The sequence below is a fragment of the Eumetopias jubatus genome, unplaced genomic scaffold, assembly GCF_037043125.1.
Source record: "Eumetopias jubatus isolate StellerSeaLion01/CBP00866 unplaced genomic scaffold, mEumJub1_p1.0 scaffold_6, whole genome shotgun sequence".
Taxonomy (NCBI): domain Eukaryota; kingdom Metazoa; phylum Chordata; class Mammalia; order Carnivora; family Otariidae; genus Eumetopias; species Eumetopias jubatus.
Genome location: NW_028274812.1, coordinates 95536137 through 95557766, shown reverse-complemented (window position 1 = coordinate 95557766; position 21630 = coordinate 95536137). Strand labels below are relative to the sequence as shown.

General features: G+C 34.9%; 1 protein-coding gene across 4 annotated transcripts in view; it reads right to left on the bottom strand.

Annotated features, from left to right (window-relative positions):
- COL21A1 (collagen type XXI alpha 1 chain) overlaps positions 1-21630 on the bottom strand; it is a 137945-nt gene that overhangs the window by 10897 nt on the left and 105418 nt on the right. For all 4 annotated transcript variants that reach the window (XM_028097801.2, XM_028097802.2, XM_088024341.1 and 1 more), the window contains 5 exons: positions 9553-9597; positions 7528-7581; positions 5671-5724; positions 2746-2799; positions 1010-1081 (listed from right to left, as the gene is read on the bottom strand). In XM_028097801.2, coding sequence (XP_027953602.1) covers positions 1010-1081; positions 2746-2799; positions 5671-5724; positions 7528-7581; positions 9553-9597 — 279 coding nt within the window. The remainder of the gene's footprint in view (positions 1-1009; positions 1082-2745; positions 2800-5670; positions 5725-7527; positions 7582-9552; positions 9598-21630) is intronic.

Sequence of the window (21630 nt, the reverse complement as noted above, 5' to 3'; positions counted from 1 at the left end):
TATAGGTGATCTTTGAAAGGGCAAGTTTTGAACACTAAATTTCTCTAAATCCAAACATATATTCACAGGTTTACTTAATATGCACTAAGTTTCTAACACTTCATTGCTGCTATGAGTGTCATCCCTGTCTCTCCTGTGTTACCAGCTGTTTCGTGGAAGAAAAGGTCAAGGATCATACTGGTCATAATAACCTAGGGGCCAAGTATATAATACATGAGAAACGGAAAATTGAGATGGTAGAGAAACTAAAACAGCAAAGGATATATAGATGAGGATGTAAGTTAGTATCCTTTCCAGAATAAAAGCCAGGATATTTACTTTTAGCCTGAAATGTATGTATTTGCAGTGGCATTGACTTCTTTGACAAATGGGCAGTCAGTTGTGTCTTAAAACCCCCAAATAATATTTATATAGGTACAGCTCCAGGCTTCCTTTACTTGAGGGGAGAGAGAGAGAGAATGAACCTAAAGTGTTGCTCTCGTCGCTCACCAAATCATTCTACATCAGTATACATGATTTGTATTTGAAACTCCTCAAACTCATTTTAAGTGAAATTCTATGTAATACACTCTTTCATAAATAGGAACTTCATGGTCAAACATTCTGGGTGTAATTTTTATCTTTTTACACGTTTGCCCCAGTTTTGGTAACAGTAATATTCACATTTCGGTAAGAGCGCCTGACATGGAATACTTTGCCTATAAAATTCTGATTCATGTGGACTGACGGCAAAGCAATCTGAATTCATAGGATATTCCTTAAGGATATGTTTCCATTTTCTGAGTTGCATGCCTCATCCAAGGCCGCCATCTAGGAGACCATACCCACGTAGGGACATGAAAGATACCATAGCTATGGACATGGTGTGGATCAGATCATACGTATACAAATATAAAAGTCAGCCTATCGTTAAAAGTATAATCAGTTGCACTATGATACTTTCACAAAAGGAAGACTTACATGCTAAAAGGCTGATTAAAAGTAATTATATCTCCTAAATAATGCATACCTTTTTCCCTTGAATTCCAGGCAAACCCAGGTACCCTGGTTCTCCTGCGGGACCTACTGCTCCTTGTTCTCCCTAGGTAACATAGAAATTACATAAAGATTGCAGACCTACCGCTTATGAAAAACACCAGTTTTTATCCCTACATGCATCTCCAATTTAGAATCCATGGTTACAAAATTAGTTGACATTTAGAGTTACTACTGCAGACATAGTAAAGAATGAAAAGATAACCGGAGTCCTGATAAAACTTCTTACCCTTTTTCCTATCTTTGCTAATTAAACCATTCTGATAGCAATGTTTTAAAATTTCATAAATATTTGCCATTTTTATTTTATTTTATAGCTTCAACAAGAAAGTAAATAATAAAGTCGTGATAATAAACATAGGTATCTTTTCTTTTATTAACTTTCTCTTCTTCCTTGAAACTGCTTATTCGCATATTGCTACTTTCAAGAACCTATTTTATTGTGATCTCTTCGGCAGCACACATACTAAAGAACCTGTTTTATTGTTACAAAACTGGTGACTAAACAGAACTAAAATTACTGAAAATCTCATTACTCATTGTTTTCACTTTGTTATAGATTTTCTACCTCTCACAAGCACACAATAAACAATTTAGTTACTAAGATTCACTCAGTATGCATGCATCATTTTAGAAGGTCTTTTACCACAAAATATATTAATACTGCAATGTTCTTCATCTGCCGTTAGGTTTTTAAAATGTAATTTTAAATACAGAATAGTACTTAACTGTATTGATTTACCATATTTGTTTTAATAAAATGCCAATTATTAAACATTAGTTTTCACAATTTTTACTTTTATAAACAATATTGGGGTGAACATCTTTGTAGCTAAATAGTAAACACACTTATGTTTTTTTCTTTATACATAAGGAATACTGTTTTTTAGAAGTAAATTTTTGAGCTATTTCCAGTACAGGTAATATTCCACAACTTAATTCCTCTGCTCTCCATCATCCCATGGATAATCCCAAGGGATTATTTCCTTTATGAAATAAAGATTGCTTAAAAGTCTTACATAAGGAAATTTTCTGAAAGTTATAGTGATGATGTGTCAATGACATTTAGGTCATACCTGTAAGATATAGGATGGAATCCTGAACTTGCTTCATGGTTTTTTGGTTTGAGTTCTACCATTAATCCCAAACTCTATCACATTAACTAAAGCCTACTCTCTTTTGTGGAAAGAGCTTTGTCCTCTTTACTTACTATGCTCATTCCTGAACTGTTGAATATTACTGTAGATTGCTAAAGGCTTGGAGAGATTTGAAAATCCTATTGAAATAAACATCAACCATTTGGTTCCTCCAACCATTTGGTTTGGAGGAAACTGGTACAAAGGGCTGTGAGACCCCACACTAAATCCCATCAATCAGCATACAAAGAACAGCACCACTTGTGAGAGCCACACACACTTTCCTTCAGTTATAGAAGACAGTGATATTCTCTGGACCAAAGAGGAGGTTCATTTTAGCATATGGCTTTTACCATTTCTAGAAAAATCAAGCCAAAGGGTATTTTATGTCTGTTAACCCAAACTATGATAAAGTGTCCAAAAAACAAATGAAACCTCGCATTGGCCATTTTCTTTCATGTTGTAATATAGATAATCCTTCACTTCATATAACTTTTCTTAAGGGATACATCAAATAATGAAGGGGACTTATACTTCTTTCAATATATTTCCAAATGCCTCAAATGATAATTACCTTTAGTCCAGAAGCCCCAGGCATCCCTTGAAGTCCAGGTTCACCTTTATTTCCCTGTCAATGCATCAAACCATCTGAATTTTAAAAAATATTTTCACAATATATCTGATATAAACACTTAAGAGAATACATTTAAAATAATTTTTACATTTTCAACTCTCCAACTGTTTGAAACATAGACTCTGTATGTTAAGCCTACTTATTAAGAAAAACTCTTTTAGGCAAGGAATGGGTCCCCATATTTATAAAGCTTTCTAAAAGCATGTTTTAAAGCTAGCAGCTACAAGTAAGGGACAAGCTATGAAACCTCAGGAACCAGTGCTAATTAGCTGGGTCTCCATACTCCACAGACCAAAGCCATGTATTTTAACAATGTCCTATACACTGAGAATCTTCATCTTTGCCCTGTTTCATTTTCTCAGCATGACTCACCTTCAGCATGCAACTGACAGAAAGAAAATTAGCTTCAAAGGTACAGTGGCTTTTTTTTTTTTTGAAAAAATATGAATCAGAAAATGTTTACTTAGTGCTCTTTTTCAGGATTCGAGTGCAGTCCTTTCTAATAGAAGCTGGGAGGGCAAGACCAACTTGACAGGGCAAAGAATATAAAAGTATAAAAGGGGTTGGGTATATATAGAGAGAACACATCTGCTGGCTAATAAGGGGAGACTGTCAAAGATAGTGTTCATTTTCAAATATATTTTGATACCCAAAATCTGGCAAAAGCAAGAGCCAAACTGGGTGTACTAATAAGTAAAGGTAATCGACTTCATTTTCAGCTTTTGAAAAGTTTTCTAGGTTGCTCACGTTGAAACATATGAACACAATATTTGGACTTAAAGCATTCAGCACGTAACAGCATTATTAAGCCATTGAACAATGGTTCCATAAAATTTCTGCTTTTACAAGTGATTAAGCAGAAATTCACAGAGGTGACAAGACTTGCTGCAAGTTACAGTTACAGGGCTTGATTATGTTAACATATCTTAATGTCATTTAGATAACAATTTTTAAAACTAGAATATAGTGTGGTTTAATGGTTTTCTAAAAAAAAAGGTATTATAAACAAAGTTAGATGTTTTCTAAAGATCCACCATAGAGTTTCAGCCTCACCCTTGCCCTATCTAATACAACTTTTTTGTCCCACCCTAAAATTCATACCAATTGATATTGAAGGCAGAGTTCACAAACTTATTAGTTGACAAAACAGGCAGAGATAAACTAACATGGAGGTAAGTAAACTATGGCCCATGGGCTAAATCCAGCCCAATGCATGGTTTTGTAAATCAAGTTTTGCCAGAACACAGGCACATCCCACACAGTTAGTCCATGGCTGCTTTTGCAATATAATAGCAGAGTTGAGTAGTTGCAACAGAAGCTATATGGCTCTCAGACTAAAATATTTACTATCTGGCCTTTTGCAGAACACCTGAGCTAATATACTAAGCGAAAAAGAGTTGAAGTGTCTCACTGAAAAGATTACATTCAAGAGGTATAATTTTAACACTTTGAATCTATTTTTAACAAAAGAATTGTACAAGTACAAGATGAGAGAAAACAAACTTTACAGTAATTCATGTAAAAAGAAGCAGACTGATCCTGGAAACAGCTATATCAGTTTTCCCAGCCATATCAGCAGAATCTACTCAAGTGGTGGATGCCATACAGTATTGTTCTAAAACCTTTTATGAAAATTCCAGAGTTAATGACCTCCAGCTCAGTGTGAGCTAACAATGTGAAGTGGCTGATAAAAACAAGCTGATGAAATCTTAGGCTGAATTCATAAGAATTAGAGCATCCAGAAAACCATGGGGAGTCCGCTGTACCCCAGTTACAACTACTATGTATCTTCTTACTCTGTATCTTCTTAGAAAATGACTTTGAGATATGCAGGATCTCTACTCGGTAAGGGCTTTATACCAATTCTGTGCATACTTACTACTGCTAGGACACACAATACTCCAAGGATTCACAAGGATCCACCACTGGTGAAAAGGCAGCTACTTTTCCCTCATCACTGGGCTCCCATGATGTTTTATCCTATTTCTTTCTCTAAGTAGTTTTGAAATTAAAAGTAGAATAGATTAGGTCATCTACTCATCTACTCATTTTGTATCCCAGCTTCTATTCCCATGGGACAACGTCTAGTTAAAGGTTTAATTATTCCAAAAGAGCAATTCCATCATTTCCTTTTGTAAGGTTGTCCTACATTCTACCATTAAATAGTTGAGAATAGTTTGAGTCTAGCCAGAACATACTTGATTTGAGCCTCTAATAAACTAAGAAAAAAAAAAAAAAATAGCTGTCTTAGCACAGGATTCCATATACCTAGAAAATGGTCCAACCATGGTATTCAGAGTTTCAGTTCTATCTTGAGAATAACCTAACCTGACATCCTAAACATATTTGTCAGGCTTGCCTGACATTTTTTAAAAATGAAAGTAAAGATAATATACTATCTTACTCACAGTGCTGAAGGAGAGAATGCCTAACAGAACTCAGGACAACGCATTTTACAATAAAAATTCCATATACACTCTACCAAATAAAAAGATCAAGATGATGACTTAGGAACTGGTAAAAAGTTATCCTCAATCCTAACTACTAACCCTGTCCATTTGGTGGGGTTTGGCACCAAACTCCATACAACTCTACACGGTCCTCAGTGCCCCTGGGATGATGAGAGAGGAGGAGGGGGTCAAGTAGTGAGAGATTCGGACACTTTTCAGCTTAAACCAGACCTGCTTTACATCAGCCTGTTTTTATATGCTTAGTTTTTGTTCTAAGATTTCATTCTTACAAATGACCGTTCATAGAACTAAAACCACATTTAAAATAAAATCAGTAGAGTTAAAAGTTTTCCTGAGTACATAAATGTGCATTTTCCATAAAGTTTTCTATCTTATTTAGTTTCATTTTGTTTACCTTAGATCCTGGTGTTCCAGGCTGACCAGGCGAGCCATCATGTCCCATCAAACCCTACATTTTTAAGTGGAAGTTTCAAGAGTAACTTAGAAAACAATATTAGAAAAATATTAAATCCATTTCCAAGGTACACATTCTCATAATAATCTGCTACAAAAATAATACAATATGGGGAAAAGCTTCCCACATACATCCAAATAAAGGATAATAAAAAATCTACACAAGATACATGAAGGCCAGCAAAGCCTTCCTAACGTGGTTGCTCAAATAACCTACAAATAGCAAAAATTCCTGGAAAGCTAGTAAAAGAAAAATGTAAACAAAAGTTGATTTTTTTTCCCCTACATTCGCACTTTCTTCCTTTTGTCAAGATGGCTAAGAATTAGGTTTCTTCATAGATGTCATCCTGGTCAACTTTACATTCAATTTCTGTTTTCTTAAACAATATTTTGAAAGAGTTACCATCTAATAAATTCTCTGAATCTAACAATCTCTCTTCAAGTCACAAAATGGTCACATTTTTAACTAACCATATAATTCAAAATATGACAATAATTACTCTAGCAACAAGGAACTAATTTAATTTAGATTCTACTTTAAATACCACTACATACATTAAAAACATTTGCTTTCTCTTAAACATAGCAAAGGAAACATGATGAGCAAAAAAATATGCAATTAATATCATCAGAAAACATAATCTCAATAGGATCATATTGAAAATACCATGTCATCACTACTATGCTTTGCTATCAACATAGGATATTATTGCAACTGTAAAATGTAAAACATACTGGCTCATCGCATTGTGTATAAAATAGTAGGTATGTTACATATACATATTCTCAAAGTTCAGTGAAGTTCTAGCCAATACCTTCAGTTTCTGGAAGCTAACTCAGATACTGGTAAATCACCAAGTTTATTCTTTTTTTTTTTTTTAAGATTTTAATTTATTTGACAGAGAGAGACACAGTGAGGGAGGGAACACAAGCAGGGGGAGTGGGAGAGGGAGAAGCAGGCCTCCCATGGAGCTGGGAGCCTGATGCAGGGCTCAATCCCAGGATCCTGGGATCATGACCCGAGCCGAAGGCAGTCGCCTAACTGACTGAGCCACGCAGGCACCCCACCAAGTTTATGCTTTCAATGAACAAATGACGTGGTAGTGAAGAGGGAGGTAGAATATTCCATTTTAAAGGGAACAGTCTTCTTTTAAACCTCCCCAAAAGTCAAATTCGTATCTAATGCACAATATTTTTCTTATTTACTCTTATGTGCAAAATTCACCAGCTCTTTCACCAAGCAATAGATAAAATATCTGTTTTTAACTTACATAAAGTCATAAACTGTTAAACATGAAAGATATCCATTTAACTTAAAGAAAAAGCTATTATAGGTAACTTGAATCACAGGTTAAAATCAACATCACTTTTAGCAATTTTTATGCAATCTTGAACACATACAATAGGATTTTCATAATTTCTAATATCAAACTCATATGTCCCTTCCAGTCTCAAAACTTCCAAAATTATTTGTTCACTAATTAAGGATCTTCCTATACTACCTCTTCTGAATATATTCTCCCTCATTAGTGTAATAAATGTGTACTTTTTTTAAAAAAATGAAAAAAGAACATTTAAAGTTTTAGACTTTTTATGGTACTTAGTTTTTTTAGTAAATAGATAGAATATTTGTTTTCTGGTTTCTGGAAAAATGGACATAATCATTTTCATACAAATGGATCTGTGGACCCCCAAAATCCCACTGTTGGATCCCCCCAGTTTTATAAACTCCAAAATAAGAACTCCTGGTACATAGAAAATGTATTTCAAACACCCGATAATAATGACATTAACATACAGGAATCCCTGGAGCTCCTTTCTTTCCTAGTGGTCCTGGAGGCCCAATGTCTCCCTAAAAATCAAATACAGATCAAATTTAAAATTCTGAATTATCAATCCATTTCCAGGTCTTTCCCACCAAAGCATTATGAAATGAAAATTCAATACCATTCAGCCCAGTGTGCCTCCCCTTTCTCTACCGTAAAACAGAAGCAACATAGGATGGAAAAATCAGGAACATAACACCTTAAAGATTTGGGCCTAAGGTCTGTGAAATCACTAAGTCATATATTTTTATGAGAAAATCAGGAGCGATACTGTCATTGTTTCAAATGAAGACCTGGAAGTTCACACAGAGTTGGTGAGGTGAGACAACAGGGGGAGGAAAAATCATGTGAAAAATTTTCTTATTTATCACAGATGAAGAAACATGATAGTAAACATAAATTAAGGAAAATACAGGATATAGAATAGCATGTCTACTTCAATTTCTTGGACTGTGGCTAACTAGGTCCTCCAAGGGAGTCTTTGAACCCTGAACAACAAGAACAAAAACCTGGAAAGAACATCCTCTGGGAGATAGTGCTGGTCTTATAAGAAGTTGGAGAGGTCTTCAAAGATCCCGCATTTTAATAAAATATACTCTGAGTGGACACTATGATTATGAGGATTTAGATCTATGCAGAAATCTTGCCAGAGATAGAGATGCAGGAGCCAACAAGGCTGGAGGTGTCTAATGCATGAGAAACTGAATGGTGGGCTAGCCATGGGGGGAGAGTGGGAATCTTTAATACCTGGGACGACCCAGGACTCTTACAGGGGCTGACATGATATCCACGGCTACCAGCAGGAGGCAGCTCTCCATGCCCCAATTAGGCGGACAGCACTCACACCAATTAACATGAAGCAATGAGCTCATTTTCATCAAGAAAGAAAGCAGCAGCAAGCCATAAGACTGAGAGTTAACAGAAATAACAAATTGCAGATACTGGCATTGTTAGAAACAGATTTTAGAATATAGGAGATCTTTACAAATTAAAGAATGGAATCATGAAAGATGATTAGGACCGTAAATGGAACAAGAGGCTGTCAAGAACAAAAAGTTCTTATTAAAAAGCTGAACTTTTAGAAATGAAAAGTATGATTGTTTTGCTTTAAATCTATTGATGGTTTAAACAGCAGAGTAGACACAGTAAAGGAAGAATATCTACAGTAGGAAATATATCCAAAAAATTTAACCCGAATGCTAGAATCAAGGATATGAAAATAAGAAGCTCTTCAGAAGCACGGAGGACAAAATGAGAAAGAATAAAATTCATCTAACTGTAATTCCAGAAGGAGGGAACAAAGATTGGAAGAGATGTAATTTGGAAATAACAGGTGATGTCTTCCAGAGTTAGTGGAAATAATTCCACAGAGCCAGGAAGAAAACTGAATTCTCCCCAGGGTGAATAAAGAGAAATGCATATCTAGATACACTGTAATGAGCTTTAGAACATGAAAGACAAATAAAATACCTTAAAAGAATCCCAAAGAAAGGGACTGATCAGTTACAAAAGAACAATAATTAGAATGAGAGCAGATGTTTCATAGTTAATAAGGGAATCCTGGAGACAATAGAAGAAAATCCTCAGCATGTTTTGGTGAAATAATCACCAACCTTGAGTTGTATACCCTACAAAATGATCCCTCAAAACCAAGACTAAAGATATTTAAAATTGGATAAAATCTGAAAGGTTGTTACCAAGATATAGTTCAGGAAGTAGTAAAATTATCCCAAAAGGATGGTCAAAGAGCACAAGATAGAAAAGTAGCCAAGTAAAACAGAAAGCACATGTATAAACCCAAATTAATATTATCCGTATAAAACAAAACAAAAACTAATTATAAAGGCAAAATAATAGCTTCTGAAGTTCTATCATATTTGAACAATTAACTGTTGCCATGAAGGTGGTAAGAATGTATTCTATGTGAAGACATTACCACTTTGCCCTTCTAATAAACAGATCCAGCCCCAAATCTTTCAAGTTTCATTAATACTCACTTTCTGTCCCATTAATCCTTGGTTTCCAGGAAATCCTGGCATTCCCTAAAAAGTAATAAAGTAGAATTTCAATTTTAAAAAGTATAGACTGTATCACTAAAGACAAATAAATCCTGATTGGATTTTTAACTTGTAAATAATGCATAATTTCAAACCTATATCATCCACTTACAGTATAACACTGCTACTGATAATAATCCAATTTGGAATAGAGAAAATTTATGGGATTCAATATTATATGAACATCTACTGATAGTTAAAGTTCTAAATAAAGGCTTTCAAAAAGAAACACCTATGAGACTATTAACCTTGGTCTTCTTTCAGACCAACAGAAGTGATAAAATAAGAAGCATACTTCATTTAAACATATTCCTATACTATTTAAAATGAATAATGCAAGAAAAACTGTCAAGTCATAGGCGTTCAGATTCAGTACAACAAAGACCCCCACCACCTCACAACCATAATTAAAAACTAGTATAAGACTAACTAATATCCTCCAAACTGAGCCATGAAACACCCAGGAACTTTAATTCCTTCCATAAAATACAACAATCTTTCTCCTCATGATTCCCTTATTCATAAAACTATGAAAAATATGCAGGTCACAGCTTGAGGACAGAAAGAAATATAGAGAACTCTTTCACATGGCTCAACCTAGATGTAGAAGTTCTCCAGCAAGATTCAGAGAATATTAATGTTCATTGTATCAATTTGAGAATAACATTAGCATATTCATTAATGGGCAAGAAGTTCTACTGACAGTCATTCAATGCATTTACCAAAATAGTCTTTTACCAAAGCAAACAGTGATGGCACTAACCAATTTCCATTTTTTATTCATTTTTCTTGGTTCCTTTCTCGAGGGCACTTCAGTTAAAATAAGTAACACTGGAAATAAGTAACTAGACAGATGGCCAAAAAGGAATTTGAAAGACAAGGAAATTGGGACCCATCAGTATTTCTTTGAAAGCCCTCTGCATTATCAGGGCTCTCAAAGAAAGCAGTATTCCTCAGTAAATCAAGGCACGTGGTAGAGAAGCCACTGTCAATGAGATCAAGTTATCTTCTATTACAGGGAGAGTAGACCATTATTTTGATTTTCACATCTTGACTCTGTTAACAAAATATTGGTCAATGTGTTAGCCACAATTATAATGCAAGACACATGCATATAGTTCTAGTTTTAAAAATCTGAACTTGAATCATAAACTGGAATTCATGTTGATTTTATTTGGCTCCATTCATTTTGCCACAGCACTACACCCTTTGCAAAGAACAAAAGTTGTATGTGAGCAAGGACTATCAACAAAGGGCTTGTAGTCTAGTTGAAAACACAAGCTTTTACAAACATACGAATTAGAAAATAATATAAAACCATATAAATTTTAAAGTAACATTATAAAACATGAGCATAAAAATAAGGAAAATTAAATAACTGCGTTTTTGTAGAAAGAACATAGAATGATATGAATTGTATCCTTCCAAGGCAGAAAATGCGTATTCTCAATGCAATCAATTAAGATCAATATTGTTCCAAATAAAGGCCTCCATTTCGATAGACCATAACTTGGCATGACACCATCTGTAATCAATTCCCATTCAAATATACATATACACACACTCACTATAAGTTTAGATTAAGTCCTGAATTGAAATAAAACCTGTCTGTAAAATCTTATCAGATACAAGACAGCCATATATTGTTCTATGTTGAAACTGGTGCAGCTGCGGCCATGCAGAGTCCTTTGGCCCCAAGAATCTCTAATGGGGGTCATACGATTACCCATGATACTATAAGACCTGAGAAGCTGAATTTCTTGCTGCACGCTGTCCTTAATGCTTAGAATTTCATCACTATTAAGTCTCTGTGCCCTCACACAATCTATGATATTAGTACAAGTCAGTTAGAATCAGTTACAGATACCCTGCCTCTACTTCTGTTTCTGAAGCCAATTCCAGTGCCAGAAAGGCCACGTCCTCACTGTGGGGGCAAATGGAGTTATGCTCAGGCACCCTGACCTCCACCTCCCAGGAGCCCTTGAGAGCTCCCCCAATTCACACCCTGGATCTGATTTGACACCCTATTATCTAAATAATTATAATACTGAGCTTGGTCTCTATTAGGACATAGCCCCAGATCTTATGTTATTTCAGCATATCAGATATTGAGAGTATTTGGGGGAGATTACAGATTTGAAAAAAAAAAAAAAAGATTCCTTTTCCTATTGTCTTAACAAGTTAGTAAAACATTAAAATGTAATTCAGAGATATGCAGTCATATATTCTATGCCTAATTATGCCGAGAACTATTGCTTATTTTATAAATATCAACCACAAATATATAAAACTATAGAATATTTAAAAAGAAGATGTAAAACTGATTTACAAAAGCAATTCTTGGCAAAACTAATATAATACCATGGGTATGCATGGAATAAAAGGCTGTTGAGAGAGAAGTTAGCCAGAACTGAAATCATTCAGAGCTATATTAGTTAATAAAATTCTCCTAGATTTTATTTTCCTGGGCTCCCATTTATTGAAACTCACTAAATTTTGCCAATTTTACACTAGCAGAAGTATTATTCAAAACCATTTGAAATTTACCAGTTTGTCGATCCAAAGTATTTAGTGACAATTACTTCATACAGCAAATGTTTTCCAAGCAAACTATTTTATATTTTACTTTCGGCCTGTGTGGTTTTGGATTCAGGCAACTGTGAGAATGTATAAATAAAGACAGAAACAAGCATTTTATTTGGTAAGAGGAAAGCGGTATATTTCCCCACTTCTGTGATTTCAGTCTGGGTTTGAGAAAGAGCAGAAAGTCAAGTGGAAAATCCTGCATAATGTTGTGGTGAGAAAAATGTTGACACAAAAAACGTTCTAGAATCTTCTCTGTAACCATTAAACAATTGATGTGTAACAAAAAGTCATTAAGAATAGAAATACATAATTTAGAATAAAGGGTTTGGCCCCTATTTCCTAAAGACCACTTTGTAATGAAGGAAATATGTCCATGATACATTACTTACAAAAGACAAAAATATCACTTGATACTTTCTCAGGTCCAATGAATTCAGTTACCTTACCCCTGAAATCAGAGCATCTTGGATCCAATCTGCTTGTAAGTAATACAATATTTTCAATGTACTAAAAACAAATCTAACCCGTTAATGGTATTTTTGTATCAAAATTTTCAACCTTTCTGCACAGTGGTAGAGATATTTAATATACAGTTATCAAAATATCAGAAGCATGTTTTTTATTGTATCAAGAAGTGATTTGTTTGTTCCTAAAGATTCATGAACTCTTATTAGCTTATTAGTTAATTAAATTAGCTACAAAATTACAACTACAAATTAGCTTATTATTAACTACAAAAATTACAACTATTATTACAATGATTATTAAGAAAAAACCCAGTGGAAGCAGTTACAGGTTTAGACCCTGAAGTCAGCCAGCCCATTATCCAGTGGCTGATGGACTCCAGAAGTATCCCCATTTTATACAGGGCAAAATAACAGAATCTACCTCATAAAGTTGGTACATTATATCAATTAACTCTCACAAGCTTAGCTCAGTGTTGGCACTCTAATGAAAAAATTTTCATGACTGTCTTTTCACAGCTCCTCCCTGACCTTTGAAAGTTGTGAAATAGATGAAGTCAATTCTCCCCCATGTCTCAAAATGTGTCCTCCTTCTTCCTTTCAAGGATGTTTTTTTTTTTTTTTTTTTTTCTGGTGGTGGGGAGGGTGGGGTCTTCCTACCTTGCCTTTCTCTACCCTTGTTTCCAAAATTTCCCATTGTACCCAAGAGGACTCCAGCAGTCTAAGGCTTCCCACTAGGGTGGTGCCAAGTTGGCAGTGCCCGTCATCCACTACCTTTGTCTTTTCGTGTTTGGCTAACTTTGACTACAATGACTTTTGCTTTTTAAACATTCACATGTATTTCATCACAATTCTTTCAGGAAAATGTACGAAAATTTCAAATATATTTTCAGTTGAACCGCACAATGTCTTTCAATCCTCTTTTAAAATTCCACAAAACTGACAGATCATTATGAATGATGTACAAAAGATTACTCTGTGGTAAGAGAATGCTGAAGCGAAGTCACTCACAACCATAGCTGCCAAACCTAACACAAACCAATATATAAGTACTTGTAATAAACCCATAATAAGGAAATCACCAGCTTTACTACTCCCTTTAATACTTTAACACAGTTTTACTACTCCCTCTAATCTTTAAGGGGAAAAAAAAAAAGAATCTGAGTAACATTAGATGTATTTCTTGTTCCCTAGCCTACGGATCAGGACCCCACATGGGAATGGACCCAAAGTACCCAAAGGTAAGTAATTTCAATAGAAAATGCTTTGGTAAATATTTCTGGGTTACTTATATTTACACACAACAGAAAATGTCACCAGTTTGACATAATAAGTTACAGAAAGAGACCAGGGCTGGCATCAGAAGGAAAAGCTATCTGGGAGCCCTTACAAAGTTGCTTCATGTTACTGGCATTTCTCTTCAGCATCTACAAGCATTTTTTTAAAGGCCAAAAAGATATTCTAAACAATTTTTCTGTTGTCAAAGTATCATTTTTCAGGACAAAACAAAAGACAAATTTGCTTAGCAAATTAAAATAACATACCTGAAAACCCAGAAGAGGAGAGGGAGAACAGGACTCAGAGACCACGGACGCTCTCTGCGCTCCCACCACATCGTGGGAAAGTCACAGACGCCCCCTGAACCCAGGACTCCAGAAAATACCCTGTCCCTTTACATTAGCAAGTAAGATCATACACATGAAATATATTAGGGAGTCAAAAGGAACATAGACATATAGACACATGTAATGCTGAAAACCAACTCCATTTGAAAGAAGTTCCAAAATGATATTGGAGCTGCTCTAAAATGAGTTCTGATCCTCTGAGAAGCTAAAAAATGCAGACCATACTTTTTGGTACATGGAACGTCACTGTATAATGTGAAACAAATTGTGATGAATTTCTCATAAAGGAGAAAAATGAAAATGAATTTTCCAAAGACGTTTACAGTCAACTCAGTTGCTGAGTAGCTTTTATATACCATTTTCTAGAGAAATATGAATTACTTTTTTAAAAAAGTTCATATATGATCGAAGTCACCAAATGAAAAGTTTTTAGAACACCAAATCAAAGGTGAAACTAGTTTGATGAAGAACACAAATGAATTTTTAACCTTAATAGTTATAATTCATATGGTAAAAACTAAATAACCAATTATTTGAAAATTATATCTAATTTGTTGTCTATGTGTCTTTTATTTAAAACCTGTTTTTAAAACATGTATATACTGTTACATATTTATTGTGCAACTCAGCCCACTGTGAATTGTGCTGTTTATATAATGTATATCCCCATTTTCCTATTGAAAAATGAGATGATACACTAATAAGCATTCACTAAAAGAAAAAACTTGAAGGAAAACTATGTAAGTTTTCTATTGACCCATGACAAATCACACATATTTAGTGGCTTAAAACAACACAAGTATATTCTCTTAGTGTTCTGTAGGTCAGAAGTAATGCATGGGTCTCACTAGGCTAAATTCAAGGAGTTGGCAAGGTTGCACTCCTTTCTGGAATCTCCAGGGAAGAAATCATTTCCTCCTCATTCAGGTTACTGGCAGAATTCAATTCCTTGCAGTTGGGGAAAAACAAAACAAAATAAAACAAAAACAAAACAAAAAAAACATAGCCTTAAAAAATAAGGTAGCTAATGATAGATAATTCCATTTTCATTTACCAATATCACTAAAATTAATTGTTCTCAAGTAGGTAACTTTTATCTTCCTACTACCTTCATATTCCTCTATTTTGATCAACCTATATCATAGCCTTTATATCACTAGTTACCAAATTTTATATCAGATACATATAAGGCAGCCATTAAAAATGCAGTTCTCTGGGCTTCAGCCCCGAATTCTGATACATTAGGACTGAGATGGACCAGAAAACTGAATTTTAATAGCCATCTCTCTTGATTCTGGTTAAGGTACTCTGGATCAGAGATGGAGAAACACTGCTCTGTTTACTAGATAGTAAACAAACAAACTCTTGAACATTATTTGCATTTGGAGTGTTAAGCTAGAAAAGCCATCAAGAAGTTTTTAATGAGTATCTACCAATTAAATTTTCATATAATCCATTTTATGTCTCTTTGTTCAAAAACAACTATAGATCATTTTCCCACCATTTTTAATCCTTCATCAAAAGTCTTAACACTGTTTTTCATGATTAACTTCACTTTAATGGAATTTAAGAGTCTTCACCTACCACAGCCTTTTATATAAACCTTTGTACAATATGTTTATTGAGTAAATTTTCTCTTTCTCCTAACTGCAGAAAAACTATTCTATCTAAAACCACCTGGTAGAATATTGTACATTCTATGATTGCTCAGCAAATATTAGCACCTGACTCCACATCTCAAAAAGAATCTGCAACAATCCTAAAGCTCTCTCATGGTGGTTTCCCATTTTGTGTGATTAGTCATTCCATTCTTAAAATACATTATTTTAAGATCTTCATATTTCACCTAAATCTATCAATTAAGTGCACTTTTTATGTAGACATCATAAAACTCCTTTGCCCTTATTTAAATATTCATCAAATCACTCTTTATACTTCACTTGCAAGAAAGAGACCTTCATTGAAAATGCTTGGTCCCTATGTTCTAATAAATTAAAAGAAAGTTATATGCCAATCTTATTTGATCATTTCCAGTGGATTAAATTCATTGTGAACCATTAGGGTCATACATGACTTCTAGAACATTCTCAATACTAGTCTACTCATGATTAATACACTCTTTTATTAAAACATACCTTGGGTTTTTTCCCCCTACAACTTTAAAGTGTATACCAAAAAGAGTTTCAAAGCCACAATCTTTTGAAGAACCAAAATAAAAACAGCAAAGCAGTTATGACTTAACAAAGCATATCTGTTTCAAACAACAGAACACTTCAGTTCAATATTCAAAATTGCAAAAATCATTTTTATAAACCATATGAAACTACTGGCAATCTATTATCTATTTATTAGGTAATTTACCTTATTATCAAAAATAAAAATGTGTATTGGTATAAACAAATATTTTCAAGGGCTCTTTCTCAGATACTCCCCATCTGTACTTTAACAACACCCTAACATACTGAAAACATAAACGATTTTCTGATGTTCTCAGAGGCATGAAACAGTGTTCAATGTAGCAACCACACTCAAGCATTTTGAAAACATTGCTTAAAAACATAAAAAAAGAGCTCATCAGAATGAAATAATCTAGTTACCAAAGTGTGCACTCCAGATCACATAAAAAATATCAGTTTCCACACTTGTGAAAATAGAACAAATTGAAAACATTCTCATTTTATCTGTCAAAACAGCATTATATGGATCATGAGCACAGTATTAAAATAAATATAACTTGTCTTGAATAACACTGTTAATTCTGTATTTTCATGCTTTGAAAAAAGGTGAATATATTTGCACTAATTCAAAATGATCATATGATACATTACAATAAAGATAAAAGGTATACAAAACAACCCCAGCCCCTGTATGACTAAAGAACATAATGTGAAACTCAAAGTCTTGAAATCTTTGAAATCTGACTAAATATCCTGTATAGATGGTGATGCAAGTTTCCTCTCACCCATTCTCTCCAAAACTGAGGTGGATGTAACCAATCCCCATGTCAGTGAAAACAGTGAGCCTATGTAAGCAATATGAGATTCTATTTACCCACAGGTTATGTTACCCATTCTGAGAACTAATCATACATCATTTCATAGGTTCAGTTACATTCATTGCTCTTGTCATTTCAGAGTTCAATAGTCTTTTTCAAATTATAAGGACATGAATAAATGAGAAAGACTGAAATAACTACATTTTAATGTTTATCAATAATTTTACAATGAACATTTTTAATTTTTTTTATTTTATAATGTTATGTGAATCACCATACATTACATCATTAGTTTTTGATGTAGTGTTCCATGGTTCATTGTTTGCGTATAACACCCAGTGCTCCATGCAGAATGTGCCCTCTTTAGTACCCATCACCAGGCTAACCCATACCCCCACCCCCCTCCCCTCTAGAACACTCAGTTTGTTTCTCAGGGTCCACAGTCTCTCATGGTTCGTCTCCCCCTCCAAATTCCTCCCCTTCATTTTTCCTTTCTTCTATCTTTTTTTTTTTAACATACAATGTACTATTTGTTTCAGAGGTACAGCTCTGTGATTCAACAGTCTTACACAATTCACAGTGCTAAATGCTTTGAAACTAGAACACAATCACAAGAGGAAAGTCAGAAAGAACTCAAATACATGGAGGCTAAAGAGCATCCTACTAAACAATGAATGGGTCAACCAGGAAATTAAAGAAGAATTTAAAAAATTCATGGAAACCAATGAAAATGAAAACACAACTCTTCAAAATCTTTGGGATGCAGCAAAGGCAGTCCTAAGAGGAAAGTACATAGCAATACAAGCCTTTCTCAAGAAACAAGAAAGGTCTCAAATACATAACCTAACCCTACACCTAAAGGAGTTAGAGAAAGAACAGCAAATAAAGCCTAAACCCAGCAGGAAAAGAGAAATCATAAAGATCAGAGCAGAAATCAATGAAATAGAAACCAAAAGAACAGTAGAACAGATCAACGAAATTAGAAGCCGGTTCTTTGAAAGAATTAGTAAGACTGATAAACCCTTGGCCAGACTTATCAAAAAGAAAAGAGAAATGACCCAAACAAATAAAATCATGAATGAAAGAGGAGAGATCACAACCAACACCAAAGAAATGCAAACAATTATAAGAACATATTATGAGCAACTCTATGCCAGCAAATTAGATAATCTGGAAGAAATAGATGCATTCCTAGAGATGTATCAACTACCCAACACTGAACCAGGAAGAAATAGAAAACCTGAAGAGACCTATAACCACTAAGGAAATTGAAGCAGTCATCAAAAATCTCCCAACAAACAAAAGCCCTGGGCCAGATGGCTTCCCAGGGGAATTCTACCAAACATTTAAAGAAGAATTAATATCTATTCTTCTGAAACTGTTCCAAAAAATAGAAATGGAAGGAAAACTTCCAAACTCGTTTTATGAGGCCACCATTACCTTGATCCCAAAACCAGACAAAGACCCCATCAAAAGGAGAATTACAGACCAATATCCTTGATGAACATGGATGCAAAAATTCTCACCAAAATACTAGCCAATAGGATCCAACAGTACATTAAAAGGATTATTCACCACGACCAAGTCGAATTCATCCCTGCGCTGCAAGGTTGGTTCAACATCTGCAAATCAATCAACGTGATACAATACATTAACAAAAGAAAGAACAAGAACCATATGATCCTCTCAATAGATGCAGAAAAAGCATGTGACAAAGTACAGCATCCTTTCTTGATCAAAACTCTTCACAGTATAGGGATGGAGGGTACATACCTCAATATCATAAAAGCCATCTATGAATAACCCACAGCGAACATCATTCTCAATGGGGAAAAACTGAGAGCTTTCCCCCTAAGGCCAGGAACACAGTAGGGATGTCCACTCTCACCACTGCTATTCAACATAGTATTAGAAGTCCTAGCCTCAGCAATCAGACAACAAAAAGAAATCAAAGGCATCCAAATCGGCAAAGAAGAAGTCAAACTCTCACTCTTTGCAGATGATATGATACTGTATGTGGAAAACCCAAAAGACTCCACCCCAAAACTGCTAGAACTCATACAGGAATTCAGTAAAGTGGCAGGATATAAAATCAATGCACAGAAATCAGTGGCATTCCTATACACAAACAACAAGACAGGAGAGAGAAATTAAGGAGTCGATCCCATTTACAATTGCACCCAAAACCGTAAGATACCTAGGAATAAATCTAACCAAAGAGGCAAAGAATCTATACTCAGAAAACTATAAAATACTCATGAAAGAAATTGAGGAAGACACAAAGAAATGGAAAAACGTTGCATGTTCATGGATTGGAAGAACAAATATTGTGAAGATGTCAATGCTACCTAGAGCAATCTACACATTCAATGCAATCCCTATCAAAATGCAATCTACATTTTTTCAGAGAAATGGAGCAAATAATCCTAAAATTTGTATGGAACCAGCAAAGACCCCAAATAGCCAGAGGAATGTTGAAAAAGAAAAGCAAAGCTGGCGGCATCACAATTCTGGACTTCAAGCTCTATTACAAAGCTGTCATCATCAAGACAGTATGGTACTGGCACAAAAACAGACACAGACACATAGATCAATGGAACAGAATAGACAACCCAGAAATGGACCCGCAACTCTACGGTCAACTCATCTTTGACAAAGCAGGAAAGAATGTCCAGTGGAAAAAAGACAGTCTCTTCAACAAATGGTGTTGGGAAAATAGGACAGCCACATGCAGAAGAACGAAACTGGACCATTTCCTTACACCACACACAAAAATAGACTCCAAATGGTTGAAAATCCTAAATTGAGACAAGAGTCCATCAAAATCCTAAAGGAGAACACAGGCAGCAACCTCTTTGACCTCAGCTGCAGCAGCTTCTTCCTAGAAACATCACCAAAGGCAAGGGAAGCAAGGGCAAAAATGAACTTCATCAAGATAAAAAGCTTTTGCACAGCAAAAGAAACAGTCAACAAAACCAAAAGACAACCGATAGAATGGGAGAAGGTATTTGCAAATGACATATCAAATAAATGACATATCAGTAACCAAAATATATAAAGAACTTATCAAACTCAACACCCAAAGAACAAATAATCCAATCAAGAAATGGGCAGAAGACATGAAGAACAGATATTTTTCCAAAGAAGACATCCAAATGGCCAACAGACACATGAAAAAGTGCTCAACATCGCTCGGCATCAGGGAAATCCAAATCAATACCTCAATGAGATACCACCTCACACCAGTCAGAATGGCTCAAATTAACAAGTCAGGAAACGACAGATGTTGGCGGGGATGTGGAGAAAGGGGAACCCTCCTACACTGTTGGTGGGAATGCAAGCTGGTGCAGCCACTCTGGAAAATGGTATGGAGGTTCCTCAAACAGTTGAAAATAGAGCTACCCTACGATCCAGCAATTGCACTACTGGATACGTATTTACCCCAAAGATACAAATGTAGGGATCCGAAGGGGTACGTGCACCCCAATGTTTATAGCAGCAATGTCCACAATAGCCAAACTGTGGAAAGAGCCAAGATGTCCATTGACAGATGAATGGATAAAGAAGAGGTGGTATATATACACAATGGAATATTATGCAGCCATCAAAAGGAATGAACTCTTGCCATTTGCAAAGATGTGGATGGAACTGGAGGGTATTATGCTGAGTGAAATTAGTCAATCAGAGAAAGACATGTACCATATGATCTCACTGATACAAGGAATTCTTAATCTCAGGAAACAAACTGAAGATTGCTGGAGTGGTTAGGGTGGGAGGGATGGGTTGGCTGGGTGATAGACATTGGGGAGGGTATGTGCTATGGTGAGTACAATAAACATATTTAAGAGATTTCTTCAAACAACCAGAAAAATGATCAGTACTGTAGACACAGAGGCTCCAAATTTAAAATCCACAATGTTGCTTTATAAAAGAGTTTGATGTTGGTCTCATTTACTACGTCAGTGAAATCATTTGTAAGGAAAGAATTAAGCAGATCCTTTGCTAAATTTGGTGGGATTTTATTAACTAACTTATACAGATAATGGGCCAACAATTGATTTTTATGTTTAAAGAAGACAAATATAATAGCTTCATAGTCATTACAAAGCCAAAAGCCATATTTTGGGAAAGGAAAATGTTGCAGATATTGCTTACAAATTCAATCACTCCTGCAGATAAATCAGACATGTACATGATCACATTTGATAAAACCTATTTCAAAACGCATCCTAGGAGTTACTCTCAATCAGGTTTTAAGACAAAATCCTGGAATTAGCAGGGGATTATTAAAATAATAAATACAACTGAATTTTTCAAACATTCTAAGTTGTTTTATGTGAGTGAGATG